At 47.6% G+C, this 26,067-nt stretch overlaps 1 protein-coding gene across 1 annotated transcript; it reads left to right on the top strand.

The window, feature by feature from the left end:
• The first annotated feature begins 52 nt into the window (after positions 1–52).
• Positions 53–21,030, top strand: LARP6 (La ribonucleoprotein 6, translational regulator). Its single transcript, XM_034994642.1, has 3 exons — positions 53–332; positions 15,242–15,452; positions 19,509–21,030. Exons 1-3 carry the CDS (start codon positions 133–135, stop codon positions 20,574–20,576), a joined length of 1,479 nt encoding a protein of 492 aa, XP_034850533.1. The 5' UTR covers positions 53–132; the 3' UTR covers positions 20,577–21,030.
• Positions 21,031–26,067: the final 5,037 nt, after the last annotated feature.

The following is a 26,067-nucleotide window of genomic DNA, read 5'->3' as shown; positions in this document are numbered from 1 at the left end:
CGCGACCCCCGTCCCCTCCCGGGCGCGCTCGCCGCGCCCCCGCCCCCTCGTCGCAGTCGCCGCCGCCCGGCTGGCTGGGCCTCGGGGCGCGCGGGCAGCCGCGGCGCCGCGTTCCCGGCCGCCCGGCGAGCCATGGCCCAGGCCGGCGAGGAGACGCTGCCCGGGCCCGAGACGGCGGTGCAGATCCGCGTCGCCATCCAGGAGGCCGAGGACGTGGAGGAGCCGGAGGACGAGGAGGACGGGGCGGAGGCGCGCGGCGCGGGGGACCCGGCCCGGTACCTGAGCCCCGGCTGGGGCAGCGCCAGCGAGGAGGAGCCGAGCCGCGGGCACAGGTAGGCGCGGCGGCGCGGCCCGGCCGAGGGGAGCCCGCCCCGGGTCCCGGCCGAGCGCGAGCGCCGGGACAAGTCCCCCCAGGCAGCCCCGCCGCGGGGCCGCCGCTCCGGGCGTCCGGCCGAGGCCGAACCTGCTTTCGGCGGTTGTTGGTGCCCCGCTCCGCAGCTTTCTCGCCCGACCGAGCTCCCGGGGCTGGCGGCGGGGCTCGGAGGGGCCTGGACGGGGGGGCATGCCCTGGGGCCCGGGAGGAATTCCTTCCTGGGCCATCCTCGCCATCTTCTCCCCCGGAGGAGGCTCTCCTTGCGTGCGCTCACCCGGGACCTTCCCCAAAGCCCATCCCAGCCCGGTCTTGCCCTCCGAGACTGGCCCAGCTCCCCCCGAGAGGGACCCCACTAGCCTTCACTGCCTCCTTCGTCCTGTCTGCTTATCAGTCCAAATGGGTGGGGGCAGCCCAGCCCCGCGGACACTTGGCGGCTGGGGGACGAGGAGTGATTTCACGGTGTAGAGAGCTCTCCTGCTCTGGTTTGGAATCAGCTCAAGGCTCGCTGCTTGCATGCTCGCGGGCCGGGGATTCCCGTTTTCACGCAGCCTCCCCCACCCGACTTCTGTGCTTGCATCATCATCTTGCTAGTTGGGTTCCTGAGTGATGGGGGCAGTCTGGAACTGTTATGGCACAGGAAGCCACCTATCTAACGGTGCCTTCGGGCCCTGAGCCCGGTCATCAGCCGGAGACCTTGGACTTGTGTCCACCAACGCCGGCACCTTTCGAGTCTGTGGTTTTGTTCCTGCTGTTGAAAGGAGATAAGAGTATGGAGTATCCATAACCACGAGAGTAGAGCAATGGCAGAACTTGCAAATTCCGGGAAATGCCCACAGGAACTTCTTAAGAACCCTCTTTCTTCGGGGTTTCTGGGCACATGCTTTTTAGTTGTCAGGGCTCTGCAGGATCACTCCCTGGCAGGTAGATAATTTACTTCATTGGCAGAATACTCAACTGAAGGTCATGAGGATACTGGGTCCAGAGCCATTCCCCATCACTGGCTGACCCTTCCCCGGTGGGAGAGGTCTGGATGTAGGCACCCAGGGATTCCCCATCACTGGCTGACCCTTCCCCGGTGGGAGAGGTCTGGATGTAGTCACCCAGAGATTCAGGGCAGTTCAGTGGAGACAGAGGTATCTGAGGAGGAAAGTCCAGCCCAAGAGTTTAGAGCAGAAATGCTGAGCCATAGCAGATGACAGAAGCTACAGTAGACCTGTCAGCACTCTATATACTGTAAAGCCTGATTCATTCACTCACTCATTTGTTCAGCTCTGTGGTGAGAATAAAAATAATGAGTCCATAGTCACTGACATCTCAGTCTTGAGGAGAAGGTGGCCACCTAGTCAAATAATTTCAGAGGTTACGTAAAGGAGCTCAGAGTGGCTGATGCTGCTGATTTCATTTGCCTGTAGTTAGTTGGGGCAGAGAGCTCCCCCCTATACTGGGGACTAAGTCTTGAGATTGCACCATTAGCAGGGATTAAAGCCCTACTTATTTCTTGAGCCTGGAAAGATCCCCCTGTGGAAATGAGGAGAACATGATCCTTATTTGGGTGGGTTTCTTGTTCCTACTCCCCCCCCCCCCACTCTCTCCAGAGCCACCCTTCCCTCCCAGCTCCAGGGACTGGAATCTCACGGAGCATTCAGTTTGAAGCATTTCCTGCTGCCCACTGGCAGAGAGTTGACCCCAGAAAATCCCTGGAGGCTCTTCAGGGTATTGGAGCTGACAGAGCCCAGCAGGCAGACATCCAGAGCATGAGAATGCAGCCAAGAACAGGATCCATGCTGTCCCCGTGTTTGGGCCAGCCTGCCACAGCAGCAGCCCCTGCCCTGTGTGGACACTTTTTGGCTTCCAGAGCCTTCAGGAGAAAGCCCAGTTTCCTTAAGCTGTTTATTGAGATGTGGCACTCACCCTCATCTCCTTGGCCCATTGCTTCTTTCCCTGCCTGTCTCAGCAGTTCGTGCTCCCCCAGCACTGACCCCTCTAGACTCCTGAACAGAGGGTACAGTTTTGTGTCTACCTGCCTTTGTACTCCCTCCTCTGGGTCTCTGATTGATTGATTGATCTCTAGTTAGCCTTAAAACTCACTGCGTCTACTAGGTATTTATCCAAAGGTTACAAACATAGTGATCAAAGGGGCACATGCACCCCAATGTTTACAGCAGCAGTGTCCACAGTAGCCAAACTATGGAAAAGCCCAGATGTCTGTCCACAGAGGAATGGATAAAGAAGATGTGATACACACACACACACAGAGGAATATTATTCAGCCATCAAAAGGAATGAAATCTTGCCATTTGCAATGATGTGGATGGACCTAGAGGGTACTATGCTAAACGAAATCAGTCAGTCGGAGAAAGACAAATACCCTATGATTTCACTCCTATGTGGAATTTAAGAAACAAAACAGATGAACATGGGGAAGGGAAGGAAAAATAAAATAAGATGAAAATTGAGAGGGAGACAAACCATGAGAGACGCTGAACTCTAGGAAATAAATTGAGGGTTGCTGGAGGGGAGGGGAGGGGAGTGAGGGGATGTGGTAAATGGTTGATGGGCATTAAGGAGGGCACATGATGAAACAGGACACAAAGAACACAGGGTGTTCTATGTAACTGATGAATCACTAAGTTCTACCTCTGAAACTAAACAACAACAACAAAAACACATCACTGCTTCATCCCCACAACCCCCAGTCCCCACCCCAAAGCTGTTTGTTTCCTGTTCTTGGAGTTGCTTTAGTACTCTGCACATTTTATAGCTACCATTTACCTCAATTTTAACTGTATAGTTCTGTCTCTCTCACAACAATATGAGAGGTGTCTCTCTCATCGTGAATTCAGGGACCATGCTTGCCTTGCTCTCATTGTATCCTCAGCACCTGGCATATAGTGGGTGCTCCTAAATATCTGTTGAACGAATGCATGCCTCTATCATTGCATTATGCCATTGGGTTGAAGTGTTTGTGTGGTTTTCCCCCAATTAGACAGCGAGATCCTTGAAGGCAATGACCTCGCCTTAGTCCTCTCTATACGACCAGTACTCAGCCCAATACTTGGCTTTTCCCTGGGGTACAAGCAATACATGAAAATAAGAAAAATGTTCTTTAGTCTTCTCCCCACACCTCTCTCACTAAAAAGGTGTCTGTCTTTTTATTCTCACCTTTTTGAAATAAAAATTTCAAACATAAAATGTGAAAGAGTAGTATTGTGAGCATTCATACACCTACCATCTAGATTTAACAGTTGTTAATATTTTGCCATATTTGTTTGATGGACTTAGGAGTGGTTTACTCTGATCCATTTGAAAATATACACAGTACTTACTGTACCCTCAGCACTTTATTTGGGAGCTCTTACTAATGACATTCTCCTGTAAAACCACAATACTATTACGGCAGTTAAGAGAATTAACAATGATTCCCTAGTATAAGCCCTAAAATGATCTAATAGCCAAGTCCCATATTTGGGTTCCCCACCACCCCCCCGTCATCCCACATTGTATTTTATAGATGTTTCTTTTTCCCCTCCAAACAGAATCCAGTCCAGGTGGTGGCATTTGCCTATTATGTCTCTTTAGAATCTTTCAATCTAGAACATTCACACTTTTTTTTTTAATGCGTTGCTATTTTGAAATAAGAGGCCAGATGTCTTGTTGAACGTTTTCCAGTTTAAAGTGGTCTGATTTTGTTCTGATCATCTAGTTTAACTTGCTCCTTTGTACTCCGTGTTTCCTGTAAATTGGAAGGTATGCTGAGGGCCTGATTCAATTCAGATTAAACATTTTGGCAAGAACATCTCAGGCAATGCCACAGACATTTTGTTGCATCACCTCAGGCGGCTTTCACCAAAGTGATGCTCTAATTTGACTACTTGACTAAGGTGATCTCTCATTGTGAAGGTACATCTCTCCCTTTGCAATTAACAAGTAATCTGTGGGCTTCCTGTGAATATTCTTTCAACAAGGCCCTTCACCTAATGGTTTTAGCATCCGCTGATGATCCTTGCCTGAGTCAGTTCCTCAGGAATTACAAATTGGTGATTTTCTAATTTTATTAACCTTTGTACATTTTTAAAAAATTCTTATTTATTTATTTGACAGAGAGAGAGACAGCTAGAGAGGGAACACAAGAAGGGGGAGTGGCAGAGGGAGAAGCAGGCTCCTGGCTGAGCAGGGAGCCCGATGCACGGGGCTCGATCCCAGGACCCTGGGATCATGACCTGAGCTGAAGGCAGACGCTTAACGACTGAGCCACCCAGGCGCCCCTATCCTTTGTACATTTATTGGCGGGTATTCTTCTATATAAGAGAGCTTTGCCTCATCATCTGGAATTGAACAAGAGTTCCTTCTAATGAGGCAACATAAATGCTTAATGACCAGTTTTCAAAGAGAGGAGTGGGTGTAATAGTCGCATCAAATAATTTAAATTAGAGCCCTCCTTTTGGCCCTCCTCGATTCATGGACTTCTGTTTATTCACTTTAAAAAAAAAAAAAAGATTTGGGGCGCCTGGGTGGCTCAGTTGGTTAAGCGACTGCCTTCAGCTCAGGTCATGATCCCAGGGTCCTGGGATTGAGTCCCGCATCGGGCTCCCTGCTCTGCGGGGAGCCTGCTTCTCCCTCTCCCACTCGCCCTGCTTGTGTTCCCTCTCTCGCTGTGTCTCTCTCTGTCAAATAAATAAATAAAATCTTTAAAAAAAAAATTTTTATTTATTTTGACAGAGAGCAAAAGCAGGGAGAGCAGGAGAGGGAGAAGCAGACTCCCCGCCGAGCAGGGAGCCTGATGTGGGGCTCTATCCCAGGACCCTGGGATCATGACCTGAGCTGAAGGCAGACGCTTAACGACTGAGCCACCCAGGCGCCCCTGTTTATTCACTTTTTAAAAATTAGTTACAATCATTATTTTTGATGTTCAAAATGTCCCTGATTAAGTAGGGGCACCCCTTCAGATTGGCTTCAGTATAGCCTTTTGGAACTTGCCCTTGAGTCTTTGAGCACTTTCTTGCTTTGTGATATTAGATATTCTGGCCTTACTTTGTACTTTTCCTACTCCTGTCATGGGATCCAGCCATTTCCACAGGAATCCCTGTGGCTAGTAAACACTAGCGGGAAGGTATTTAGAAACCAAGACCTGGAATTAAGAGTGCTAATTTCCACTGGGGCAACATTGGTTTTAGGCCCTTTCAATAGAGCTAGGAAATACATTTTAAAAAATAAGTTTATGTTGGGCGCCTGGGTGGCTCAGTTGGTTAAGCGACTGCCTTCGGCTCAGGTCATGATCCTGGAGTCCCTGGATCGAGTCCCGCATCGGGCTCCCTGCTCCGCAGAGAGTCTGCTTCTCCCTCTGACCCTCCCCCCTCTCATGTGCTTGCTCTCTCTCATTCTCTCTCTCAAATAAATAAATAAAATCTTTAAAAAAAATAAAAAATAAAAAATAAGTTTATGTTGATAATTCCAACTCATATTTGACATTATAGGGTTTTTGTTTTACTTCTTTTATTTTTTTTGCACTGACAGTCTTGATTCTTAACATTAACATATTTACTTGTTTGCTTTGTCTTACAATGTGTGAAAATGATTTAAAATTATAATATCAAATATTAGTATGAATAATAAAATCACTGAAGCATACCTTCATTTAACAACAGAAACATCTAGGTTCCTTTCTCTCCATGATGTTTCAGGGACATTACATAAGCTATCTTTTCTCTGTTCTGGGTGATGATAGTGAAAGGCTCCATTTATTAATGCCAATTATGTACCAGATGTGGAACTAAATACTTTGCATACATTATCTCTGCTTCACACCACAAACCATTATTTAGACCCGCAGAGACATCCACTAGTTTTAACTCCTTTCCCAGGCCCTAGGAATTATGTCAGAACAGCATGGCAGAAGACCGGGTAAGAAAAAAGGGTCATGATGTCTGTAATAAGTCTATAAGAACCCATGGGCCATCCAGACATAGCATGGGGCCTCCGCTAGTGGTATCCAAAATATAATTGTTCCCATAATGTCTTTCCAAAGTTGGACACATCCCCGTATATGTTTCCCACTTGTCTCTCTGAAAAACCTTTATCTTTTGAGTCTGTCCTTGTGTTCTTATATTGCATTATCAATTTGGTTACCTTTAGAACCTTTTCCTATAGCAAGTCAAAAGGAGCTATACACAGATTGTACCGGACCCTGGTGATTTTCATAAATGATGCTTTGTCTTTTTTGTTCAATATCCACCTTGTTGCTGTCCACCATTTTCCTGGTATTGGTAGCCAAAGCACCATATTAGACCATCTGCAAGGATAGATGATGAGTCCAGGAAATCTTTTCTGTGTTGAAAACCATAGTGAGGAGCTCATTATTCCACCATTTTATTTTGGATATTTTTATTCATAAGGTGATGTTTGATTAACCATTCAACTAATATCTCCAGATTATCTTGAGATTTTATGAGAAAGGCAACCCTGGAGATTTTATGCTGTACTTATTTCTCTAGATTATTTACAAATACGATAAATATTTCAACACTGATCCATGGAGCCCAATCACCTGTTTTGAAATGTACCTCCTTGTTTCTACCCTTTGTTTTCATTTCTAGGAGGTTTACAGCTATTAAAAAAAGAACACATCGGGGCACCTGGGTGGCTCAGTCGTTAAGCATCGTTAAGCATCTGCCTTCGGCTCAGGTCATGATCCCAGGGTCCTGGAATCGAGCCCCACATTGGGCTCCCTCCTCCACGGGAAGCCTGCTTCTCCCTCTCCCACTCCCCCTGCTTGTGTTCCCTCTCTCGCTGTGTGTCTTTCTCTCTGTCAATTAAATAAATAAATAAAATCTTTAAAAAAATAAAAATAAATATATCATTGTAAATTAGGGGTACTGATGTGTTCTTTTTTTTTTTTTTTTTAAGATTTTATTTATTTATTTGACAGAGAGAGACACAGCGAGAGAGGGAACACAAGCAGGGGGGAGTGGGAGAGGGAGAAGGCAGTCGCTTAACCAACTGAGCCACCCAGGCGCCCTACAATGATATATTTAAAAGGAAACAATAACGTGAACATAAAACTTAAATGTACATTTTTTCCAAAGTCCTCTTGAAAGGCTACTCATAACATATTCACCAGTAACATACTTCCTGTCTCAGAGAATTCTGATAGGTGGGATTTGCCCTTAACAGAAGGTATTCACTTTACATTGGTGATGCTTTGTAAATTCCCACTATGTGCAGGGCTCTGGGTTGGTGCCAGAATGAAAGAAACCAATGTGAATCCTATCCTCCAGGCGCTGAGGGTTCAAGGCACTAACTAGAAATGCACATAGTAGCTCTGATACAGGCAAGGTGTTAGGAGAAGTTGAAATGATTTCCTTCCTGGGAGAGTTGCATTTGAGATGGAGCTTGACGTGTGCCTAGGATTTGGACCTGAGAGACAGAGGCCAGGTGTTCAAGGAGATGGAACAGCACGCACCAAGAGATAGAGTCCAGAAACCTTGCGACACTTACAGAGACCTATTAGTCTTTTACTTGCTTTTGTTTTAGAGCAAAGGATCTGAAAGGAAATAGACAGAAATACATTTGGAAGCTGGTGACAGCCAGATTGGAAATGAATCTGAATAAAGAGCTAAGGACTTTGGATTTTATTTAAAAGGATAGAAAACATGAGTATTAGTATTAAAGTAGAGCAGCGACATAGCCGTTCTTCAAAATGTGTAATAAGGCACAGAGTGGAAGAGGCTTAACCCAAAACACAACAGGAGTGGAGTGGGGGGAGGTGGGAGGAGGCGGGAAGACAGAACCCTAGAAAGGTTCTGGTTAGGAAATGTGTGAAAGGATGTAGGGATTAAAAGGGATGCTGATATCTGAGGTGATTTAAAGTCTGCCTTTAAAACAATTGCCTCACCTCTCTGCCTGACCATGAAAAGTAGCAACCACCATACTGTTTACTTCCAAGGAGAAAAAGAAGAAATAGGATTATTTTCTAAAGGAATCAAGTGAACTACCTGGTGAGCTAGGACGGCTAAGGTAGAGCTGGTACCTGCAGAGTAACTCCTCCGCCATATAAAGCCCCTATTTAATAATTCCCTGTCTGTCCACCCTACAGTGAAGCCTGCCAGTTGGCATGCCCCACCCACGGCTATAGAACCACCTAGGAAGAAAGCGAATCACAGTATATGGCTGTGGAGGGAACCTACTTCACCCACCAAGAGAAAGCAAGCCAGACCTTCCTTCATTTTTCAAAATCAATAGCCATGGAGCCCAACTCCCCACTTCCTAAGTATGGACTGTGTACAGTGACTCCCTTCCAAAGTGCACAGTATGGAAGGAGGGGAAAGGTAGTAACTTCGCAGTGAGGACACCAGATAACACTACTTCAGGCAGGGTCAACATCCACAATGATCAGGTATGTTGATATGATGTGATGAGAATGGAAATTCACCTCTGTCGTTCTCGTCCCTAAAACCCATAAACACCATCTAATCGTAAAATATCAGATAAATCCCAAAGGAAGGACATTCTACAATATATCTCACCAGGACTACTCAACACAGTCAAGGTCATTAAAAACAAAGAAAGCCTGAGAAACTGTCCCACCCAAGAGGAGCCTGGGGAGACATGATGACTCAATCTAATATAGTATCCTGGATGGGATCCTGAAAGAGAAAAAGGCCATTAGGTAAAAAAACTAAGGAAATCTGAATAACCTGGACTTCAGCTAATAATTTGGAAATCGACTTCAGCTAATAATAATGTATTGATATCAGTTCATTAAATGTACCATACTAATGCAAAATATTGATAACAGAAGCTTTCACAATTTTTCTGTAAGTCTGAAATTATTCTAAAATAAGTTTGCTTAAAAAATTTTTTTAATAAAAAGATGAGTTGATTATCAGTTACATGAGGAAAACCAGTTACATGAAATTAAATGAAAAACTGATCCCAGAGGATATAGAGGTGACACTGTTGGAAACAAAGAGACCATAAAAAAAACCAACTATATATGTGTGTATATATATATATATATACACACTCTGGTTAGTACTGAAAGAGAATTTAATATATTGCATCCACAAAACCAGAACAGGATGCTTTTTAAAAGGAGCAATCTGAAGACATAAAAGAGTTCTTAGAGAGTACATAATTCCTGAAATTAAGCAATTCATCAACAAAGATTGGAAGGTCATGTCAGGAAACGTCTTGCCATGTAAGTCAAAGACAAAGGCAAAGACAGACAATATGAAAGAGAGGATAGGGACATAGAGGATCGATCCAGGTGGTCAGTCAACTAATAGGACTTTAAGAAAGAAATGTAATCTTAGCCAACACCTCTTCCCTGCCCAGAGTCATGTTTGTAGCCAGAAAAATAAACACAGTGGGTTGACTTTCAACTTTTAGTATCTGTAGACAAAACATGAATATTAGTTACAGAATAGAATGTAAACATAACGAACCATGACAAAATAAAATAAAGATACATCTGATAGAATTTGAAAGGTTGGAAATGGAAGGAGAGGAGAAGAAGGTAGGGTCATAACACACACGTCAGGTGTAGTGAGAAAGCAAGACCTATCATTTAATGTTGATGGAATAAGAATTTTAAGTGTGTATTATTTTAAAACAATTAGAAGGCTAATAAAAAACCCAAAAATAATATAAAATTTTAAAAATTAGAAGAAGAGGCTTTGGGAGATGAGTGACTCCAAATCCTCACCTTATATAATAGGACATGAATAGAGAATGTCGAAAATTGCCAAGTGAGAAATAGGACCATGAACATAATTTATAGAACCACAAGGCAAGTCTCATTAAGAATGAAATGGTTGAATAGAGGTTGCCTCTAGGGAGGAGAGGTGGAGCTGGGAATTGTTGCTTTCTTTTTAAGTTACGTACTGTTTTGTTTTATTTTTTGCTATGTGTATGTATTACTTGAAGATTCATTTTTGCTGAACTATTAATAGTGTCCAAGGGAGAAGTAATGAGGACAGTTGGAATGGAAAAGAGAACAGATGGGAGACAATGCAGAATAAAAAAATTAACACTTGATAATTGGCTCAGTGTGGGGGCAAAAGAGAGGGCTAAAAGATGCATCTCGGGTTTGGAGCCTAAATGCAAAGAAGAGTGAATAGGGAAAGTAGTTAATGGGGCAGTTTGGGAGGAAAGATAGTCTGTACAGGACAGTTGTAATTGACAAAAAGTTACCAACATTCATATTTAAGGGATATAAACTTCTTTAATGTTCGTAAAGGATACAGGGTCTTTTTCATTCAAAGGCTGTTGCATGAATCAGGAGACAAGGCAGCATGCTCCCAGATATGCAAAAAGGCCTTGCCTCTCTTCCAAGGTCCCCCTTTGGAGATGCACAGTTGCCGCTGAGAGCACTCATGTAGAGAGGGGGTCCTACGGTGCAGGAAGCTCACCACTGCACTTGCATAGGGCTTTATATCACCTCCCCAGGACTGCCCACGTGTTCTGGAACCTCCATGTCTTCTCACTGGGTGCAAAGAACTGATGCAGAGTCACCCCCTCTCCCCCCAGTGTGGATTGCTTACCATGAGACTGTATGAAAGGAAGATAAGCTTCCCAGATGGAAAGTCCCTCGGCAGGTCTAGGCTTCAGTATTCCCTGAGGTCCAGCTCTGCAGAAGGTGATGGTTCAATTCTGGACATAGTGGATTTGAAGGGCTAACAGGCTATCCAAGCATCAGGCAGGCAGGTAGATGAATTGAGGAGGGGGGCCCAAGAGTGAGAGAAGGATGGAGGGGTGGGAGGAGGCAGATCTGAATTAGATGAGCTATACAGGGGCTGAAGTGTGTAGAGGCCACCTGGGGACAAAGAGTCAAGGATAGATCCTTGGAGACATGGGAGCAGATTGAGTAGACTGGAAGGGCAGTTAAATGGGGGAGAAGAATCAGAAAAGAACAAGTCACAGAAGCCTAGCAGGAGGACTACTGAGAAGAAAGGGGTCAGCTGTGTCCCATCCTGCAGATGACCAAGGTGGAGAAAAGGCACCTGGATATGGCCAGTGGATGCTTTGGCAGATGCCCAGACATACAGAACGAGTTTTCGGGAAGGAAGGGGTGCACAAGGGAGCTCTGGGCAAGTCTGATTGATTTTCTCAATCAAGTTTGAGATACAGTCATCTGCAGGGAGGAAGGGCTGGCTTCCCATGGCAGACCTTGGGAAGAATGGGACGTTCTAGAATGGGCACTGGAGAAATTGAGAAATTGCATCCCCATCCTTCCATTGTGTTTTATTTGTTTATGCATTTACTTTTTATAATAGCGTCAACTACCTTAGGTGGGGAGTAGGACTTGCTAGGCTGTGGGTCCCTTTGATGGTCTGGTCACCTCTGATATACTTGCTATTTGTACTAAGACCATTTTGCCAATACCTGAGTCCACTCAAAACTCTTCGCTCTTCATTATCCCATACCTCACCTCAACTCTGGCTATTTATTCTCATCCTTGTCAGTGCGGCTCAGACTTTACCATGCATTTGAGGTTATTGTATCTGGTGTACTCAACCTATCTATTTTAACTTCTAATTATGGGATAAGCTTTCTCTAATAAAGTGAAAATCGGTTTTGCCCATCTTGCTTCTCCTTTTTCATTCCATTGATTGTTCCAATGACACTTTTTCCTTTGACATGTTTGAGGACCACTTTTCTCAGTGCAGTATTACTATCCTGCCATTTGTCTGTAAGTAATAGAAAACCCAGCCAACAAGTGAATTAAACAAATGGATTTTATTTTTCTCATGTAATCAGAAATTTGCAGGTAGGTAGATAGAGGAATTGGTTTAGCAACTCAATAATATCAGAGCCAATAATGTCAATAAATGAGGCCAAGCTGATTCTCTTGGCTTTTTTTCTTATGGTAGTAAAATAGCTGCTACTGCTCCAGCCATCACACCCACACTCAAAACAGATAAAAGGGGAAGAGGCAGGGCCAAAAGATTTTCACTTGTGTTTTATTGGCCATACCATGACAGATGGCTACTACCTGTAACCAAGGCTGAGAAAGTACATGTTTAGGGTTGGTTTTTATTTGTTTGTTTGTTTTGGTTTGGTTTTTTATAGCCTCCATAATAAAGGAAGGCAAGTGAGAAAGAGTTTGCTATTAGATTTTGGGTGAATCTGACTAATGTCTACCACAGCTATCTTCTAGAAACTTATAAAATATTCAGTTTGTCTAATGTTTAAGTTGCCTTTGACCTGTTTTATCTTATAGGCAGCCTTAATATATTCCCTTAGTTTGCCATCCCATTTTTATTTTTTTATTATTATTATTTTTAAAAGATTTTATTTACTTATTTTGACAGAGAGAAGCACAGCGAGAGAGGGAACACAAGCAGGGGGAGTGGGAGAGGGAGAAGCAGGCTTCCCGCTGAGCAGGGAGCCCGATGCGGGGCTCGATCCCAGGACCCTGGGATCATGACCCGAGCCGAAGGCAGACGCTTAACGACTGAGCCACCCAGGCACCCCTGCCATCCCATTTTTAAAAGACTTTTTAAAAAACATACTTTTAAAGTTAGTCTCTCAGACCATTTTTTTTTTTCCATCAGTACATGTTTGTCTTGGGACATCGGTGTGGTATTTCAAAAACATTTCCAGACTGTCTGCAGGCAAATAACTAAACTCTTCATTTTAAAATCAACCAACGCCTACTTTTATGCTAATCATAATTTCTGAATTGGAAAAATTGGGAGACAGATTTATTTAGTATTTTCTCTCCTGCCAGAATATTCCATTTTTATTCTCATCTTGACTCTTCAACAATTGTGTGGGGTTTTTTGGGTTTTTGTTTTGTTTTGTTTTGTTTTGTTTTTTGGTGGAGGGGGTGGTTAGAGTCGGTGAAAATTTTGCTGGAGTTGAAGGACATACATTTATGTACCTGTTCCAAAGCGTTGATTTTTACATTCTGAGCCCCCTCCCCCCTTTTTTGTGTTAGTTGATTATTTTATTTAAGGGTTTAATCCCAATCTAAGGGAAATGTTAACTGCTTGCTTCTTTATTATTTTTTTTTTTTGAAAGATTATTTGTTAGAGAGAGAGAGGAGAGCAAGAGAGAGAACACGAGCGGAGGTGAGAGGCAGAGGGAGAGGGAGAAGCAGATTCCCTGCTGAGCGCGGAGCCCGACTCGGGGCTTGATCCCAGGACTCCAGGATCATGACCTAAGCTGAAGGCAGATGCTTAAGCGACTGAGCCACCCAGGCGCCCCTGACACTTCTACTTTTTGGCTATTGTGAAGATGCTGCTGTGAACTTTCTGAGCCCTCAGGTTCTCCCAACAGAGTAGAAGCACCCTGAATGCTTTAGGCGGACTCGGTGTCTGCATCCATCCCAGGAGATGCTCTCGTGACTCAGCACATGTTCATGGGGACTCTGGGTCTGATAGTCGTGTTACTAGAGATCAAGCTGCCACATAGGAAAGCAGTAATGTTTTTTTCTGGAAGTAATTTTTGACCATTTCTTTTTATCGAATAAGATATATATGATATTGTATAATACATAATTTAATTTGGCCATTAAATATGCCAGAGAGAACTCACCTTCAAAAGCTTCTAATTAATGGTGTCAACTATGATGCAGATCATCACAAAGTCCTTGAATGTTGATGGTTTTGAAGTTTTTGTCATCCCTCGGTGAAAGATTTGCCTTCCAAAGAAGCTTTGCTCAGGATTTCTTTGGCTCGTTCTCATATCCTAATATTCTCAGGGAGAGGGGGGAAGAAGTCTGTTCAGGTGGAGCTGCTGGTGGGTTTGGGTTTCATTTAGAAGGGCCCGAGTGAATGGGATTGTTTCAGATTCTGTGGCAGGGTCCCAACAAAACGTGGAAAGTATTATGCGTGCTGGCTTTGGGGACAGAAAATTTGAATTTCAATCCTAGATCTGAGGGGCAAGTGAGTGCCACCTCCCAGGTTCTAAGGGCGTGCCAGGCACCTGTGTGGCATTTCTATGTATCAGTTCATTTAATCTTCTGACTGTCCTACCGGGAGAGTGACTGTCATGCCAATGTGCAGATGACGGGACTGAGGTGTGGCAGGGGAGATCCTCGCCTGCATTGACTCAGTTAATAAATGGTGGTGGTGGGATTTGAACCTACATGGGCTAACTCTAGGATTGGGACTCTTAGTTACTCTGCCAAATTATCTTCTAGAAATCAGGATTTGGGGGGTGGAGTGCGGGAGGGAAGGCTAAAAAGGGGATGTGAAAAGCATCCTGTCCGTGGTACAGGAGCACATACATGCTAGTAGAGCGTGTTGTCATTTTAATGACTCTCCGTTCGTGTTAAAAACAGAAGCATGATTTCTTCGCCCAGTGGGGCAAAAGTCAGCCCCGTGTGGCGATCACCCCCTCTGAGGAGACAGGTCAAGTGTGACCCAGTGCCGTTCCTTAGGGCAGCAGAAACAAAGTACCGCAAACTGGGTGGCTTAGAATGACGGAATTGATTGCCTCATGGTTCTGGAGGCCAGAAGTCAGAAATCAAGGGGTCAGAAGAGCGCTCCCTTTCCAGGATCTGGGAACGGATGGGTCCCAGGCCACTCCCCTGGCTTCTGGTGGTTTCCTGGCAACCTTTGTTGTTCCTGGGCTTCTGGGGCATCCCATCTCCACCTTCACCTTCACATGGCATTCTTCCTGTGCGCTCATGCCTCCAGATTTCCCTTTCTGTAAGATGCCAGTCATATTGGATTAGGGGGCACCCCCACCGTCTGGTGCGACCTTGTCTTTAACTGATGACATTTGCAAGGCCCTCTTTCCAAGTAAGGTCACATACTGACATACAGGGCTTTTGGACTTCAACATATGAAATTTGGGCATGTGAGGGGGGGCGGACAGCAATTCAGCCTGTAACCCCCCGGTGTCTCCTTTTGGTCCCAGTGGCGCCACGACAAGTGGGGGCGAGAACGAGCGTGAGGAAGGCGAGCAGGAGTGGAAGCCCCCGGACCAGGAGTTAATCAGGAAGCTGGTGGATCAGATCGAATTCTATTTCTCTGATGAAAACTTGGAGAAGGACGCCTTCCTGCTCAAGCACGTGAGGAGGAACAAACTGGGGTACGTGAGTGTCAAGCTCCTCACGTCCTTCAAAAAGGTAAGGCTTCCTTCTCACAAGCTGACTCGAGGACTCTGGGGCTGTGGGGGTTGCAGTTCTAAATATTTTTTGCCCCTTCGATACCTCGTGACTGGCGATTCTTTTCCACCCCTCTGGGGCCTGAAATAGAGAAAAATGATCCAGAACAGGGATTTAGGATCTTTATGAAGACTCTCTTCCCACAGTATTAAAAGGGGCCTGGGTGTTGGGACAGATGTCAGCGGATGGCAGTTATGCAATGATAGTGCTTGTTCTTGGTAAAGTTCAGGCGCTCTTGCCAGGCGAGTGGGTGGCCGGGAGGGTGCTGGGGACTCAGTGGCCTTGAGAGACACCTCCTGGGCCTCGAATTGTGTGAAACTCAGGCTTTTCCCTTGTCCAGTTGAATAAATAAGAAAGAGGAGGAGCACCTAGAACTCTGGGGGATGGGCCTCCTTCCAGACTCCTGCAGCCTTTGCCGTGTGTAAGACCAACATCCTCATCAGTATGGCGAAGTGGGCTATATGGTGATTGCCACCATGTAGGCAGCAGACCCAGCAGCTGGACCATTGTGTGAATTCCCTCTGTCTCCAAGCGTGGACAGACGAGCTGGAATAAGACCTCCGTGTCTTCTGTGGGGGAAGCGTATTTACTAGAATGGAAAAGCAGCGCATGGCCTCTTGCATAACGGGATATGTAACAGCTGGGTCCGCGCCAGGCTGCCTTTGCACTTTGCCAGAGAGCCCTGGAGGAGAGCTTTTCTCCCTGGAGCCGTTCTCTGCCTCACCTGCCGCTAGAGTCTGCCCTCTCCTCTTGTGCTCTGTCCTTTTACCCAGTCACCAAACATACCCATTCTGCACCCCGACTGCTGCGGTGGACACAGGACAGATGACACGAAGGTGACATTTCCCCTGCCCTTGCAGAGTCCAGGGAAGGAGAGAGATCCGTGCAGGATTGCACAATGACCCTAGGCAGTGAAAGAACAAAGTCGTGTTCATCAGAGCCAGTAACCCTGCCTGGATGATGGAGAAGTCTTTCTAGAAGGGGTGACGTTGAAATAGGATCTTGGATGAGTAGGAGTTTTCAAGGTACAGGAGCAGGGAAGGGGCTCTTCCTGTTGCGAAGGAAAAGCCTCTCCATCCTCCTGTATGGCTCCTATGCTCTCCCCCTCTAACACAACACTCTGACACCAGATGTTTATGTTGGGGGAGGGGGCTCCCCACCAAGCAGTTCTGTATCTACCCGGAGATAGCATCCGATCCTACAGGTTAAGGGTTAGTCCCACAAGACTGCCCCACTGCAGGAGCCAATGGCCAGTAGGAGGTGACCACCCAGGTGACCCACAGTTTCTGTCCAACTTGGCTACAGATCACAGGTCCCCATCACTTCGTCCCCCTTGGATTTGATTATTTGCCAGAAGAGCTCACAGAACTCAGGGAAACACTTGCTTAGATTAACCAGTTTAATAAAGGCTATGATGAAGGATACAGATGAACAGCCAGCTGAAGACATATGCAGAACAAGGCCCTGAGTGTGGGAGCTTCTGTCCCTGAGGAGTTGGGGTGCTCTCAGTATATGGGTGTATTCACCAACCTGGAAGTGCTCCGAAGCCCACAGGACTGGGATTTTTATGGAGGCTTCCTCCTGGAGGCATGATCAACTATCAACTCAGTTTCCTGCCCTTCTCCCTTCCCTGAAAATTCCAAGCTTCTAACCATGGCTTGGTCTTTCTGGTGACCGACCCTCAACCAGGAGCCATCCAGGAGGCTGCCCAGCATCGCCTCATTAGAACAAAAGATAGTCCTAGTGTTCTTGTTCCGGAGGACTTGCCAGGGTTCCAGCAGCTCCGTGCCAGGGAGGGGGACAAAGAGCAGCGTACATGTGTAATAGAGAGGGACTGTTTCAGCATTCTCCGCGAGGCCCCAAGTTGGGTTTTATTCCAAGCTGACACCGTCCATGCCAGTCTCAGGAGCTCCTGCATTGAAATATGAAAGATCCTTTGGAAGATCTTTTGCGTCAAATGCAGAAATGCAGAAACGCGACTTCAGAGAGGTATTTGAACATGGAAATCCCCAAGTCCTGTCGAAATGATACATCACAATATCACAGGTGTCCAGGGAACAGTGAGCGAACCCTCACATGAAAGTGTTTGTGGGGGACCCCACAACAGAGCAGCCAGGGCTCCTCCCTTTATTCCTCCCCAGGGACCCCAAGAGTCAGCCTGACTTTCTTGCCTTTTGAAGCTGCTGCTATGGCTCCGTTTGGGAGGGTTCTTCTTTGTCCAAAGCTGGCCGCAGAGTCGCCATGGACTCCCCAGCGCCTCCACAGTGACAACAAAGGCCCCTTTCATTCCAGAGGTTTTCCTGCTGATCATAACAGGAGACACATAGGACAAACAGGCAAATGTCAGTTTCTGAAAATCTTAGAAAGTTCTTCTAGTTAATTGCACAAGGAAAGCACCTCCCGGGCTCCTCATCTGAGGTGGTGCCCCGAGGATGCTCAGCCTCTAACTGGCACTTCCCAGTGGACCCTGCTCCTGGCTCTGGAGGGGTGCTGGGTCCTTGCCAGAGCCCTCTTCGCTCTCAGTTGCATGTGGTCTTCCATCAGCTTCTCCAGCCCTCGGAGGAAGGCAGCTCCGGCCTTCCTTGCTCAGGCTTCAGGCTTTGGCACTAGCTTTGCTCTTCCTCTCCTGAGTGCTCCCTTCCCAGTCGGGGAAGGGAGAAGGCTCCCTCCCCCCTGTGTCACCCTCTGAGTGCTACTGCCTCACAACCTGGGGCTTCCTCACAATCTGGCCGTGACCTTTGGTCAGCATCTTTCTGCACCCTTTCTGGATCTCTGATTGACTCCGTTCACCTGAAGTCTGACCCTTTGCCTGGACCTTTGCTGACCCTCTGTCCCCGGTGTGTGTCACAGAGATCAGCCCATTGATTCCGGGTGTAGGGAACTTGCAGTTCCCCCGAGACCTAGGCTAGAGTGGACACCCCCTTTCTGCCGGAGCCTGCCTCTACTCATAGCTCTGCAAGGTCCCCCCATGCTGCCCTGTTAGCGAGCCTCCGTTCTTGAGTTCTGGAAAGTTCCTGTCTGGTCTCAGCTCCTCTGCACGGCGACTGCATTGGCCTGGACTCAGAGGACTCAGGGTGATCTTGCCATTCCTGGCTCAGGTTACCCACCCCACCCGCCTCCACTGTTCCTGTGGGATGGAATGACTCATTCTCCCTGGCATTCCCTCCAGCGGAAGTGGGCCTCTTGAAAATTACTGCTTTACAATATAAACACAGCCTTCCTATACTGCACGTCAATACGCACAATTTCCACTCAGGGAGGAGGAGGGAGGGAGGGACTGTTTCATCATTCTCCGGGAGGCCCTGCTTGGATTTTATTCCAAGTCGAAACCGTCCACATCATTTTCACGAGATATTGCAGTGGAATATGAAAGATCTTTTGGAACTTTCTGTGTATCAAATGCGTAAACAGAGAAACACGACTTCAGAGAAGTGTTTGGATGTTAAAATCTCCGAATCCTGTCAGAATGATAGCACATAATATTTGAAGTAACGATAGCACGTGAATACTCACTATGAGCTAGACACTGTTCTGTTTTGTATGTGGATGTATAATGTATGTCTGCGTGTAGATAGGTATCTTTTGATTTATTCATTTGATCCTCACGACAACCCTGTGAGGTGGACATGATTAGCGTCTCCATTTGACAGATGAGGGAGTTGAGGCACTGAGAGGCTGAGAAACTTCCAAGTGTTACCACCAGCTGGAGGTGGGCCTTGGACTTATGTATCTAACAGCCTTTTTGCAGGGCCTGAACCGCTAAATGTGGGTGCACTAGACGATCTCCATCGCCAGAGAGTTCTGTTGGATGGCACTGCTCTAAACTGTGCTGCCTAGCTTGACATTGTCACAAGTGGGTGCGTTTGCTCACTAGACTTTTGAATGCCTGTGCCCACGAGCTACGATGCTAGCTACCAGTGTTCCCGGGGGTGAGGAGAGGAGGGAGGGAGATGGCAGAGCCCACGAGATAGGCCAGGACAAATAGGTACCATTCCAGATGTGCTTTGTCTTCTTCAGGTGAAACACCTGACCCGGGACTGGAGAACCACGGCGCACGCCTTGAAGTACTCGGTGACCCTCGAGTTGAATGAGGACCAGCGGAAGGTGAGGAGGACCACCCCCGTCCCGCTTTTCCCCAATGAGAACCTCCCGAGCAAGATGCTCCTGGTCTACGATCTCCACCTGTCCCCCAAGCTGTGGGCCCTGGCCATCCCCCAGAAGAACGGGAGGGTGCAGGAGAAGGTCATGGAGCACCTGCTCAAGCTCTTCGGGACCTTTGGCGTCATCTCGTCGGTGCGGATCCTCAAACCAGGGAAGGAGCTGCCCCCTGATATCCGGAGGATCAGCAGTCGGTACAGCCAGGTGGGGACCCAGGAGTGTGCCATTGTGGAGTTTGAGGAGGTGGAGGCGGCCATTAAAGCCCACGAGTTCATGAGCACAGAATCCCAGGGCAGGGAGAACATGAAGGCCGTCCTGATTGGCATGAAGCCCCCCAAAAAGAAACCTCTCAAAGACAAGAACCAGGACGAGGAGCCCACCGCAGGCAGCCACCCGAACAAGTCCCTGAACAAGAGAGTCGAGGAGCTGCAGTACATGGGTGACGAGTCTTCCGCCAACAGCTCCTCCGACCCCGAGAGCAATCCCACGTCGCCCATGGCTGGCCGGCGGCATGCGGTCGCCAACAAGCTCAGCCCTGCTGGCCCCCAGAACCTCTTTCTGAGCCCGAACGCCTCCCCGTGCTCGAGTCCCTGGAGCAGCCCCTTGGCTCAACGCAAAGGCGTTTCCAGAAAATCCCCTCTGGCCGAGGAGGGGCGGCTGAACTGTGGCCCCAGTCCTGAGGTCTTCCGCAAGTGCGCGGATTATTCCTCTGACAGCAGCATCACTCCCTCGGGTAGCCCGTGGGTTCGGAGGCGCCGCCTGGCTGAGATGGGGACCCAGGAGAAGAGCCCCGGAGTGAGTCCCCTGCTGTCCCGGAAGATGCAGACTGCAGACGGGTTACCCGTGGGGGTGCTGAGACTGCCCAGGGGCCCTGACAACACCAGGGGCTTCCATGGTGGACACGAGAGAGGCAGGGCCTATGTATAAATACCTTCTATTTTTAATACCGGCTCCCTCGAAATACCTGGCATGGCAGAGAATGCGATTAGGTCCCCATCGAGAGATTTTTGTATATGTGTAGACTCTTAATTTATATATTTGTAATGCATATAAGTTGTCTGGTACGCTATGGTTTTAAGAACATCTTCTAGTTCAGAACAACCAGCATGACTATTATTTTGCTGATGCCCAATGCGTCTGAATGTTATGGCCCTGCAGGGCTGCGGGTCGGAGGCTCCCCGGGGCCGCTCAGGCCGCCAGTCTCTTCTTCAGGGCAGAGTTCTTCCCCGCGGCGACTGAGCTGTCCTCGGCGGGCCACGCAGGGCCTTCCAGAGAGCCCACGGGAGTTCTGTTGTGTAACGGCCACTCGTTCAGCCGGTAGCATGGTGTCTTACAGGACCAAATGTGTATTCCTGTCAAGTGAATAAATAATAAAACATCCGACTGGGAGTGCTGGCTCTTGAAGTCATAGGTCACAGGCGTCAGGCCTGACAAATGTCTGCGCTGTGTGATGAGGCTGTGGGTGTTAGGTCAGGAGGCCCTGAGGAGCTGAGCGGAGACGCATTTCTCGAAGGTGCCCAGGGCAGCCCTGGGGCTCCCCCTGCGGCCCCGGCAGCCTGAGAGGTCCCCACAGTCAGTGCGGCTGTTGGAGAACCACGTCGCCCGGCACGGTGAGTCCCACCCAGGCCAAGGCAGCTTATTGGAGATCAAGCTCTCCGGATGTGTCCCCGGACTGCCTCCTTTTCCTTGGCTGATGTCCCTTGTCTCTGGACGCCACCTGGTGTGGCAGAAAGAGCAAGGACCTACATTCTAGTGCTGGCTCAGCCACCTGCTCCTGGGGGATTTTAGACCAGTTCTGCCGAATGAAATTCGTGAACAGTTACTGAACGGTGATTAGATGCCAGGGACGATGCTTAGAGACTTCGACCCGAGGAAGGTCCAGATAGTTCTCTCTGTCTTACACTGGAAGAAACAAGTAGGTTAACTCACTTGTCCAGGGCCTAACAGCTAGATGAGTGGAGCTGGCTTGAACCTAGCAGTCCAGCTCCAGAGCCCATACTCCTAACCACCAGATGGTATGCAGCCTCTCTGAACCTCACCATCCACATTCAAAGAAGAAACAACCACAGAAGGTGCTAATATTTACTCAGCACCTCCTGTGTGCTAAGGCATTTTGCTAGACACATTCTTCCATTTGTTCTGTCAGTGTCTCTGTGAGATATTATAGTGGTTTTACATATGAAGCTGCTGAAGTGGGGTAATACCTCAAGCCATTGCAAAAATGGAAAAAAAGAGAGTGTATGTTTAATTACAGTGTTCTATAAAAATCAGCAGCTGATTATTATCTGGTTAGTAAGATAGGGTGTCCCTTAAGTCCCAGAATCCCCATTAACTGGTAAATGCCTCCGGCAATTATTTGGATTTGCCATTTGCACCACTGGTAGCCGTAGATGGCCCAACGGCCTGCGTCTGGACCCCACTCCCCCAGGGCCGTGCCACAGCCCAGCTCCAGGCCTCTTCCTGTGCTTGCTCCTCACTGGGCTCCCACTTACCCTTGCCAGTGCTTCCCCACAGCTGCCCCCCTGCCCGTGGGCCATGGAGCCATCTGGGCCTCACCACCCCTTTATCCTCCAGCACACCAGCTGCTGAATTTTTAGCTTCACTCCTATGGATCATAATTGCTTTTTTTTTTTTTTTAAAGATTTATTTACTTATTTTAGAGAGAGAGAGAGAGTGAGGGAGGGTCAGAGGGAGAAGCAGACTCCCTGCTGAGCAGGGAGCCTGACGCGGGACTCGATCCCGGGACTCCAGGATCATGACCTGAGCCGAAGGCAGTCGCTTAACCGACTGAGCCACCCAGGCGCCCCTCATAATTGCTTTTAAAAAATGCCTACACCCTCACCTTTTTATGTGAATACAGAAGAACTTGGCCTTCTATCTGCAGTATTACCCTGTGTGGCCTTAGGAAAGAACTGTGAATTGGGGGGTCAGCAGATCTGAGTCGTAGGCCTGACTTTTCCGGTAAATAACACTTTGACCTTGAGTAAGTCATTTCTCTTTTTGATTCGCGGTTTCCCATCCAACCAGTGGATGACATTAAGCCGCTCCTTCTATAAGGCTTTGTATTCAAGAGTGCTTTATGCACTGAAAAGTACTTTGTAGGTGTTAGTCATTACCCTGCTCTCTGGTCATCCCCAAGGACAAACCTTTCTTCCATTTTTCTGGTGCTTAAGCCTAGCCTTACATTAGAACCACCTAGAGAGCTTTTCAAAACTGCCTGTGTCCACACTGAGATAGTTGATTTCACTGGTTCTGGGGTGAGGCCTGGGGATGAGCAGTTTTTGAAACTCTCCGGGTAATTCTAATGGGCAAGCAGCGTTGAGAAGCTCTGGTCTGTTGGAATGAGGAGGGGCCGAGGGATAAACTGAGGAAGGCTTAGAGACATCCATCCTCTCCTTTTTCAAGGCTTGGGCCCACTCTCTTTGGTAGACCCTTCCTGGCACACTTCACCCTTCCCCACTCACAGTGGTCCTGAGCCCCTGAGCACCTGCTGATGAACCTGACCTCTCTAAGTCTCGGGCCAAACCTTCAGCTGGGGCCTGGGCTTCCTGTTTGTTAGCACGGCAGGCCTCTCTTGAATAGCTTGACTGGGAAACCCAGCCAACAGTATTTGTACAGATGTTTTGTTATTTTTAATGAAAACCAGCTCCTTCTCCACACTGGGACCCAAAGCCTGCTGGACATCTCCCATTGATGGTGCAGGCAGAACATCCAAACGCTGCACGTGTCCAGACACCACCTTGTCTACCGTCGCCCCACCCCCCTCCGACTTCCCATCTCAGCCAGTGACGTCATCATCTTCCATGTCTCCCAGACTGGGGAAGAGACTGGGTGGCCTATGTGAAGGATTGCAGGTTCTGGAGTTCCAACAGCCTGGGTTCAAATCCTAGGGACCTTTGACAGATGACCTAGCCTCTCTGATTATCAGATTCTTCTCCCATAAAAGGTGGATGATAATCATTCCTACCTCATACAATTTGTCAAAATTAAGTGAGTTAAGCCCTGTGAAATGCTTAGTTACTTGCACATGATAAACACGCAGAGAATGTGAGGCTGTCGTATTTATAGCTTCTCAGCCCCCACCGCACATATTCAATCAGCAACTCAGGGCTGTTAGTTCCAGCCCTGAAATGTTTTCTACGTGCTCCTTGTGTTCCCAGGTGCTTATTTACATTCATCTGCCCTTCCCTCAACGTCTCCCTGTCTCCAATCCTCCTCTTTAACTTATCCCCGGAATGCCACCAAACCCATCTTTCTTAACTAGAGCTCTGTTCGCATCACTTCCCTATTAAAAAAAAAAAAAATCGCTGGCTGCCTTTTCCCCAAACAAACTAAGGGCCAAACTGCCTCACGCCCCCCGCCGTGCTGTGCATCTTGGGGGTAAGGCTCTTGGTTGACCCACCACCTGTGGGGCTGTAGGGGAACCTCCTGGGCAGGAAGGCCCGCTTCACATCCAGAGAGGTGTCCCAGCCCGTGTCTCACGGACTATTGCATCACTCCAGGGTGTGGCCAGGTTGTAAAAGGCTCTGGTTTCAGCCACACGGGACTGGAACATTCCAAACAGTCCTCTTTGGAGACATGTTGGTCACTGATTATTTTTAAATACTTTCCTTAAAATGAACTAGCTTTTCCCAGTAGTTTTCAGCTGCATGTTTTCCTCCTTGTGAGTTGTAAACAGGATGGAAAAGCTTCCGAGAAAGAAGCCAGTGACCCGGCTCTAAGGAGGACAGGACTGAAATGGGGAATGTCCGCTTCTTATTCCCAGCACTGACTGCAATCCTGGTGAGTGCTCATTCCCTTAATGGAGAAGTACCCCGGTTGGCTACAGCCTGAGTACTTGGTCCTCATGCATGCAGCAGCCCTCGGGATGACGGTCCTGTTGGTGGGTCAGTCCTTCGGGATGCTCCCCCAGGAGCAGTGGCCGTGCCAGCCGCGCGTTGCTCTGGGGGCTGAAAAAAATGGGGTGGCGGGGCACGTGCCTGGAGTGTGCATCCAGCCCCTGGGTGAACGGAGCTGCATTCACTTGGAGCAATTTCTAGTTGAGCAGCTGTTTGCACAACACCCCTGATTTGGAATCAGCAATGGGCTGAGTGGAAGCAAGCGAGACGTGTGTCTTGTGACTGTACAAAAACATCCCATTAAATTCCACAAACATTGCATACTATGGGTAAAAGAAGCGGTGAGCTGACGTGCTTGAAGCAAAAGAAGAATCCCAAGTGATACTTGCTCTTATCTCTAACTGGAACGTGCGGTAGGCTCGGACCTACCTTCTCAGCACTGAGCTTATAGTTAATGCATCTTCAGAGATGAGCTGAGGGACGCCTGGGTGGCTTTAGTCTGCTAAGTGTCCGACTCTTGATTTCTGCTCAGGTCATGATCTCAGGGTCGTGGAGCCTGCTTGGGATTCTCCCTCTCCCTCTGCCCCCCACCCCTGCCGTGCGTGCGTGCCCGTGCATGCCCTCTCCCTCGCTGAAAAACAAACCAAAAAAGAAACAAAGATGAGTTTGAGAAGGTCAATTTGCGGTGACTGTTCAGAGGTGGCCCCGGAGGCAAATTCCTTCCACTGCTTTGCTCTCTCTCATCGCCCCCTGGTGTCCACACTGAGCATAGCCCCCAGAACCTGGCACCTGCATAGAGTCCAGCTCACGCTCCCGTGGTTGGGGAATAAGAAAGACCCTAGTTTAAGACCCAGCCTTGCCACTTGCCAAATTATGAGTCCTATCTCACCTCTTTCAACTTCAGTTTCCTTGCCTGTAAAATGGGGGTGATAATACCTACAACACCAGTGCTCTGGGAAAGATTTAAAAGGGGTAAGATATGGAAAGCACTTCATACCTTCCTCAAATAGAGAAATTGCCCCAAAAAATGCATTGCCACTAAAACTGTCAGCAGTTAACTCATCCTAACTAAGAAGGATGGGCAAAACTTATCAAGAGCACTACTATTTTTGCGTTATACTCAATTGTTCTTCCAGCATTTCTTTGCTGGTTTATGAACCATGAGGTAGGAACCACGTATCTCAAATCATCTGATAGTGTCTGGCCCATGGCTGGAGCTCGGGAAATATTTGTTGAATGGATACTGAATAAAAACTGATATCCAAAACATTGTACAGTGCAATATAAATTTAGTGTTTCCAAACATCCAAGCGAATCCTCGCATAGGCCAAATAGATTCCAAAGGCTCTACAGTTCAGCACTGTTTGGCAATTCCACTTGTCTGGAAATACTCCAGCCCTTGGAGTACCTGTATGTTCCAACATAAGGTATGGAAAAGCACACTCTGAATGATTAAGTCAGGGATGGGAACTCTTTTTTTTTTTTTTTTAAGTAGTGAAATTTATTTATTTATTTATTTATTGCTTTTATTTATTTTTTTATTCTTATGTTAATCCCCATACATTACATCATTAGTTTTA

The sequence above is a fragment of the Mirounga leonina genome, unplaced genomic scaffold, assembly GCF_011800145.1.
Source record: "Mirounga leonina isolate KUSES-001 unplaced genomic scaffold, KU_Mleo_1.0 Mir_91, whole genome shotgun sequence".
In the NCBI taxonomy this organism is placed as follows: Eukaryota; Metazoa; Chordata; class Mammalia; order Carnivora; family Phocidae; genus Mirounga; species Mirounga leonina.
This window is presented reverse-complemented; position numbering and strand designations above follow the sequence as displayed.